General features: G+C 41.2%; 1 protein-coding gene across 1 annotated transcript; it reads right to left on the bottom strand.

The window, feature by feature from the left end:
• Window positions 1–972, bottom strand: LOC142471155 (olfactory receptor 11A1-like). The gene has a single exon (XM_075577943.1). The coding sequence runs from the start codon at window positions 970–972 to the stop codon at window positions 1–3; it is 972 nt and encodes a 323-aa protein (XP_075434058.1).
• Between the last annotated feature and the right edge of the window lie 7,360 nt (window positions 973–8,332).

Raw genomic sequence — 8,332 nt, 5'->3', positions numbered from 1 at the left:
TCAAATGTTGTACTCTCTATTGAGTTTTATTTTAATAGAAGAACTTCTCCTTATATAGGGGCATTTCCTCAGAGCCAACTTGATCTCCTGATTTCTCAGACAATATATAATTGGATTGAATAGTGGAGTCCCCACCGTGTACAGAAGGGATAGGACTTTATTTACATTAAATGACTGTCCTCCGGATGGTGTTATGTAAATAGCTATGAGAGTCCCATAAAATGTGCCCACGACTGCCAGGTGAGAGCTGCAGGTGGAGAAGGCTTTCTGTCTCCCAGTGGTGGACGGGATTCTGAGGATGGTGAGGGAGATAGAGACATATGTGGAAGTGATGAAGACAAATGGGAAGAGTACTACAGGGATGGCTAAGACAAAATCTTCTAGTTTCAAAATGGAGATGTCTGAACATGACAGCTCCAGGATAGGATAAAAATCACAGAAGTAATGGTCAATTATATGGGGACCACAGAACTGTAACTGGCACATAGGAATAACGATGAATATCATTAACAGAAATGCAATCAGCCAAGTCCAGGTAACGAGGTGGAGACAAAGTCTGATGTCCATGATGGCGGTGTAACGCAGTGGGTTACAGATTGCCAAATATCGGTCAAAGGACATCACTGTGAGAAGAAGAGTCTCTACAGTTGCTGAAACACCATGGAAGTAAAATTGTGTGATGCAGCCAGTAACATATATGGTGCCCCCACCGTTCAACACAACATGTAGCATGTTAGGGGCTATGTTTGTGGTAAGTAACATGTCAGACAAGGACAGGTGACAGAGGAAGAAGTACATGGGAGATTTAAGGCTTTGGCTGTTTGACACCAGTATGATGATCAGCAGGTTTGCAGCTAAGGTCATGATGTAGATCACAAGGAACAGTGTGAAGAGGGCGACATTGAAGGTTTGGAGACTTGGAAATCCCAGGAGCAGAAATTCAGTGACTGTTGTCTGGTTCTCCTGAAACATATCCTGGAGAGAAGAGAAGGGAAGGGGCAGGACAAGAAGAGAAGATTTAGTGGTGCTTTGTATCACATAATGGGGGTTATGCACTAAGCAGTGATAAGTTCTTTTAAGTGAGATAAAAAGCCATTATAGCACGATATTGCCTGCTGTGAGATTCACAAAACAGTGATAAGTCTTTAAGTGAGATAAATGCCTTTATAGCGTGATACTGTCTGCTATGAGATTCACAAAGCAGTGATAAGTCTTTTAAGTGAGATAAATGGATTTATAGCGTGATACTGTCTGCTATGAGATTCACAAAGCAGTGATACAGTAAGTGCTTTTAAGTGGGAAAAAATGCCATTATAGCATGATACTGCACTGTTATCACTGCTTTGTGAATCTCACAGCAGGCAGTATCACGCTATAAAGACATGTATCTCAATTAAAAGCACTTATCACTGCTTTGTGCATACTGTAGCACCCAGAAAACCCACTTATCACTGCTTAGTGCATAGCACCCAATGTCTCTTTCAGAAGGTTATAGTTTCACATAATACTAACTAAGCATCAGAAGAAGAAGATAGAAGATCCAGAAACTCCTCTCATGTTGGTTCATTAAAATAATATTAATACATTTACATATATTTTATATTATAAAAACTGAATGATCTCCTAGCGTAGAACGGCATCAACCTTACAAGATAGGACCACATTTTTCTGAAGATACTTCAAATAAAATAAAGATTTGAAGTTACGTACTGGTGAATAACTGGCCTCAATGGTACCAAGTGATTTCTAAAATCAGGGACAGAAGGATGGGAAGGATGGAAAGGATGGGAAGGATGGGAAGGATGGGAAGGATGGGAAGGATGGGAAGGAAGGATGGATGGAAAGGAAGGAAGGAAGGAAGGAAGGAAGGAAGGAAGGAAGGAAGGAAGGAAGGATGGGTGGAAGGAAGGAAGGATGGGTGGAAGGAAGGAAGGATGGGTGGAAGGAAGGATGGGTGGAAGGAAGGAAGGATGGGTGAAAGGAAGGAAGGATAGGTGGAAGGAAGGATGGGTGGAAGGAAGGATGGGTGGAAGGAAGGAAGGAAGGATGGGTGGAAGGAAGGATGGGTTGAAGGAAGGAAGGAAGGAAGGAAGGATGGGTGGAAGGAAGGAAGGAAGGATGGGTGGAAGGAAGGATAGGTGAAACGAAGGAAGGATGGGTGGAAGGAAGGATTGGTGGAAGGAAGGAAGGATGAGCATAAGGAAGGAAGGATGGGTGGAAGGAAGGAAGGAAGGATGGGTGGAAGGAAGGAAGGATGGGTGGAAGGAAGGAAGGAAGGATGGGTGGAAGGAAGGAAGGATGGGTGGAAGGGAGGAAGGATGGGTGGAAGGAAGGAAGGAAGGCTGGGTGGAAGGAAGGAAGGATGGGTGGAAGGAAGGAAGGATGGGTGGAAGGATGGAAGAATGGAAGAAAGGAACAAAGGAAGAAAGGAAGGAAGAAAGGAAGAAAGGAAGAAAGGAAGAAAGGAAGAAAGGAAGAAAGGAAGAAAAGATGGGAGAAAGGACGGAAAGAAGGAATAAAAAAATTGCAAACCCTAACGGTTGTCTTGTTCTCCTCAAACATATCCTGGACAGAAAAGAAGTGAAGAGATGATTTAGTACTGTAGCTCTTCACATCCAATAACATCTGTTTCAAAAGGTTATAGTTTTACATAATACTAACTAACATCTGGAGAAAGTGGTTTTGAGATCCAGAAAGTTACACCCAGCAAAACCTCTCATGTTGATCAATTGAAACAATAATATCAATCAAAACATTTACTTGTATTTTACAATATGTTATCACAGCTGAAGGATCTCCTTTTTACCCCCTATTTTTTTAATGAAATACTTAGATATAAAAGATGAGAGGTTACTTACTGGGGGATAACTTGCCTCCGTGGTGCAGAGAGATTATTATAGAATTGTGTTAATACCGGGAAGGAAGGAAGATCATAAAGGAAAGAATAAAATCAGGGAAAACTTCTCTAGTTGCTTCATTCCCCCTCAGAAAATCAACGCTTCTAATACTAGAGCAAACATTAAAATCTATTAAAAAGAGCAAATATGGTCAAATAATAGAATTTGGATATAACTCTCCCATCATTTAATGCAACTCCCTATAAAATTGCAGCCCCATTGTTCAGATCACAATAGACAATAGAGGTGAAAAAAGAGATCCTTACAAAGAATAGAAATGTTTGTGCAGAGCCGTGTTCGGCAATAAGAACATCTCATCCTTGTATCTCGGGGGGGAATTTATTTATCAAAACATTCATTCTGCAGAACTGGGGTCCAAAGACGGCAAAAGAGAATTGAACCCGCTCTACCTACTAGAACAGACAGGTGCAAAGAGGGCAAATGTCTAAACAATGGAAGAAAAAACACCAGATGTAGCAAAGACACTGCCGTCTGGGTAAGTCCCTAAAAATGCACTCTGTGTCTGGGAGGGGAGTAGCACCTGAATCTGCCGTGGATGTGCAGTAAGAAGCAAAGTACTGGTCCAATGTGTATTGCAATATCGTTGTCTTAAAATCCTTTAATAATAATAATTAATAAAATAAATTGGAACCAGACAGTAGTGGCAGTAGGTAGTAGTAGTAGGGTCAAGTTGGCCGGTTTTGAGTATGGTATAACTGTTGCATGTTTGAAGGAGGAGGGAAAGGTACCAAAGTAGAGGGAGGAGTAAAAAATGTGCGTGAGCGTAGGGATTATAGTAGGAGCAAGAGGTTTTAGGAGATGGGAGGGAATGGGGTAAAGATGGTAGAGGGAGAAGAAGAGATCAGCATCTGTGACAGTGGAAAAAGAGAGTTGAAGAAGGCAGGAGGAGAGTTAGAAAGAGATGTAGGATGGGAAGATGATGCAGAGGGAATGTCATGATGTATGGATTCCAGCTTTTCCTTGAAATAGTCAGAAAAGTCCTGAGGTGAGATAAAGGAAAAAAAACAAGCAGCAGAGGGTGATCTGATTAGAGAGTCAAAGACAGAGAAGAGTCACGTGGGTTAGACTTGTGAGTGTTGATTAGTAAAGCAAAGTAGGTTTGTTTAGCCTGAGAGAGGGCAGAGTTGAAACAGGATAATATAGATTTGTAGTGAAGGAAGTCTGTGAGAGTGTGAGATTTCCTCCAGAGGCGTTCAGAGGAACGATTGCAGGAACGCAGCATGAGCATGTTGGAATTTAGCCAGGGTCTGTTGTTAGTAGGGCAAGAATGGTAGAAAGAAAGCGGGGCATGTAGATCATGAGAGGAGGATAGGGCAGAGGTATAGTTCTTGAGCAGGTTGTCAGGGTGAAGCGAGAGAGAGAGAGAGAGAAAATGAGATGAGATGATGGTCAGAGAGAGGAAAACGGGAAATGGAGAAATCAGAGAGAGAGAAGTTTAGTGTAAACCAAGTCTAGATAGTGGCTATCCTTGTGGGTGCTGGCTGCAGTCCATCTGTGAAGGCCAAAAGAAGAGGTTAGAGAGGGAAAGCGGGAAGCCCAAGGGAGACAGGGGTAATCAATATGGCAGTTGAAGTCCCCAAGGAGAAGTTCAGGGTAGTCAGAGGAGAGATAGAAAGAGAGCCAGTATTCAAAGAGAGAGAGAATGGCAGAAGGGGGATGAGAAGGGGTAGGTGTTTGATTGATGACTGCCATGTGGACAGGGAGAGGAGAGAAAAGTGTAAGAAAAGCAAGAGAGGGAGGAATAGGAAGGGTTTGGTAGCAACAGAGAAAGATGAGGAGGAGCCCTACACCCCTGCCATCAGCGCGTGGATTGTGGGAGAAAGAAAGGCCACCATAAGTGAGAGCAAATTCCAGAGCAGAGTCGGACAAAGAGAGGCTAGTCTCAGTTATAGCAAAGATGAACAGAGAGTGAGATAAAAAGAAGTCATGCACAGCGGGGAACTTGTTAGAAATGGAATTCCTAAGGGAACAGGAGAAAGGGAAAGAGGAGGGAGGGTGGCAGGGGATGGGTATGACGTTAGAGGGGTTGACACCAGAAGGAGTAGAGGTTGCATGTGGGAGGTGAGGTCTAGCCCATATAGGAATAAGGCAGGGACCAGGATTGGGAGAGATATCCCCAGAAGCAACGAGGAGAAACATGGATAGAAAGAGGATGTGTGGGGAGGATTTGTAGGGGTGTGTTTTGGTGCAGGGGGTATGGCTGTGTAGTGTTACAGGGCACAGGTAAGAAAGGAGTTCATGTGAACTGAGAAGGGGTGAAGGAAGGGGAGATGGAGATATAGGAATAGAGTTAGAGACATAATGAGGCTGGTAGAAAGAAACGTGTAATTTGAAAAGTAACGAGGTCAGAGAAAATATAAATAGTAGCGGCGTTGGCATGGCAGCAATAGTTTAGTGCTGAGATGTGATGTCTGGGATAGATAATGTCCTCCTTTCAGCGCAGTTTGAATCCAGGACTCAGGGCCAGTAGGTGTTGTATTGTCACTTGTTCCACTCCTGTTGAACTCCCTGTTAAACTCCCCACTGCATGCCACTTAAAAGGGGCCACTTTAAAGATGGGCTTCTTTACATGTAGACTTCTCCCCTCCCCTGCTCCCTCCTCTGTGTTAAACTCATGGAATCTCTGTAAATATGTGTCGCTCGTCCTGAGGAAGAGAGAGAACTCAGAAATCTTGTCCAATAATGTCAATTGTTCGTCCAAATAAAAAAGGTATCACCTAATACTGACACACTCCTAGAAAATACATTATAGGGCAACTCCTTCTATTTTATAACCCTGGTGCAGTTTGTTGTGCTGGTTTTACTCTATGTTTGCGAGTTGGGAGACTTTGATAAATGGATATAACGATCCCTTTAATAATACCTAAACTAGGACAGACCTCCTACTACATGGTGTAATCTATTTGTATGGTAAGGAGAACATGTCTTCAAGAGGTGTTAGACGTGAAATATTGTATTAACTTAATCAGCCTGAGTTAAGCAGAACTGTAAGACTCAGATAAATGGATGCAGTGGTCCCCTTTCTAACACCTACCCTAGGACAGGTCTCCTAGAACATGTATTATACTTAAAGTGTCATCTTCTCCTTCTGACCTTAAAACCAGGAGAGGGGCAGTACTGGATTTGGTCATATCAAACAATGCAGAAGTAATAGCAAATATTCAAGTTCTGGAACATTTTGGTAGCAGTGATCATAACATGGTCTCATTTGAAATAAATGATCAAAAAACAGATTTCTTGGATTCCACAAAGACCTTAACTTTAGAAAGGCAGATTTTAACAAACTGAGGACTAAACTACAAGTTATACACTGCGATTATGTTTTTGCAGGGGAAAATGTAGAAGATAAATGGTTAGTCTTTAAAACATTGTTAGAAAAGCACACTTATCAGTGTATACCCTTGGGTAATAAGTATAAAAGAAATAAGTCAAAACCAATGTGGCTAAATCAACAGGTATGGGAGGAAATGGACAAGAAGAGGAAGGCGTTTAGATTCTTGAAGTCAGAAGGGACGGAGACATCGTATCAGAATTATAAGGAATGTAACAAAAATTGCAAGCAGCCAATCAAATTAGCAAAAATGGATAATGAAAAAAGAATTGCAATAGAAAGTAAGATCAACCATAAAAAGTTCTTCAAGTACCTTAATAAAAAAATCAGGAAAGAACATATTGGACCCTTTCAGTGTGAGATGGGAAGGCAGATTATTGGAGATAAGGAAAAAGCAGAGGTACAGTATTAAACAAATATTTTGCCTCTGTGTTTACCAGGGAAGAATCAATTTCAATAGTAGTGCCGCAGGAGGAAGCCAAAACCTCTATATTAATGAATAATTGGTTAACTGAGGAAGAATTTCATAAGCGACTTGAAATAATTAAAGTAAATAAGGCACCTTGCCCCGATGGCATACATCCAAGAGTTCTCAAGGAGTTAAGTTCAGTAATAGCTAAACCATTACATTTAATATTCAAGGACTCAATTTCCACAGGCTCAGTACCACAAGATTGGCGTAAAGCAGATGTGGAGCCTATATTTAAAAGGGCAGCTAGATCACAACCGGGAAATTACAGACCTGTAAGCCTGACATCAACTGTGGGGAAGCTACTTGAAGGTTTTATACGGGATAATATTCAGGAATACCTAATGGGAAAAAAAATTATTAGTAATTGTCAGCATATTTTATAAAAGATAGATCATGCCAAACTAAACTTATTTGTTTCTTTGAGGAGGTAATTAGCAATTTAGACCAGGGTAATGAAGTTGATGTAGTCTACTTAGATTTTGCAAAGGCTTTTGATACGGTTCCACACAAGAGGTTGATGTACAAAATAAAGAAAATTGGACTCAGTAATAATAAATGCAACTGGATTGAAAACTGGAAAAGAAGTTATATCAGTGGCGCTCAACACTGTAATGATCCAAGCAATTCTAATAGATATTATAAAATATATATTATAAAATATACAACCAGAGCCACGGAAATCGCCCGTTCGATTGGATGGGCGATTTCCGTGGCTCTGGTTGTATATTTTATAATATATATTTTATAATATCTATTAGAATTGCTTGGATCATTACAGTGTTGAGCGCCACTGATATAACTTCTTTTCCACTTCTATAGCCTGACTAGGGGTCAGGGTTATATCACCGGCTGCCAGCTCACTGTGGGATATAGCGCTACCTATTTGTTTTTTCTCTTGGATTGAAAACTGGTTGAAGGATAGACAACAGAGGGTTGTCATAAATTAATCTTTTTCAGGTTGGGCTAAGGTTGTGAGTGGAGTACCTCAGGGATCGGTACTGGGACCCCTGCTTTTTAACTTGTTTAATAATGACCTTGAGGTTGGGATCAAGAGCAAAGTCTCCATCTTTGCTGATGATACGAAAGTGTATAAGGTAGTAGAATCCGAGCCGGATGTAATTTCTCTTCAGAGGGACTTGGAGAGAGACTGGAAACGTGGGCAGGTAAATGGCAGATGAGGTTTAATACAGATAAATGTAAGATTATGCATTTGGGAAGCAAGAATAAACAGGCGACTTAACAATTAGATGGGGATAAATTGGGGGAATCCTTGATGGAGAAGGATTTAGGAGTGCTTGTAGACAGCAGGCTTAGCAATAGTGCCCAAAGTCAGGCAGTAGCTGCAAAGGCAAACAAGATCTTATCTTGCATTAAACGGGCAATGGATGGAAGGGAAGTACACATACGTATGCCCCTTTAAAAGGCATTAGTAAGACCACACCTTGAATATGGAGTACAATTTTTAGCATCACTCCTTAGAAAAAAACATTATGGAACTAGAGAGAGTGCAGAGAAGAGCCACCAAATTAATAAAGGGGATGGACAATCTATTTTAGGAGGAGAGGCTAGCTACATTACATTTATTTACATTAGAAAAGAGGTGTTTAAAAG

The sequence above is a fragment of the Ascaphus truei genome, chromosome 20 (genome assembly GCF_040206685.1).
Source record: "Ascaphus truei isolate aAscTru1 chromosome 20, aAscTru1.hap1, whole genome shotgun sequence".
Lineage (NCBI taxonomy): Eukaryota > Metazoa > Chordata > Amphibia > Anura > Ascaphidae > Ascaphus > Ascaphus truei.
This window is presented reverse-complemented; position numbering and strand designations above follow the sequence as displayed.

Bases quoted from the DNA above. Each gene is read 5' to 3' on its own strand.
- LOC142471155 (XM_075577943.1), bottom strand. From the start codon at position 972: ATGTTTCAGGAGAACCAGACAACAGTCACTGAATTTCTGCTCCTGGGA.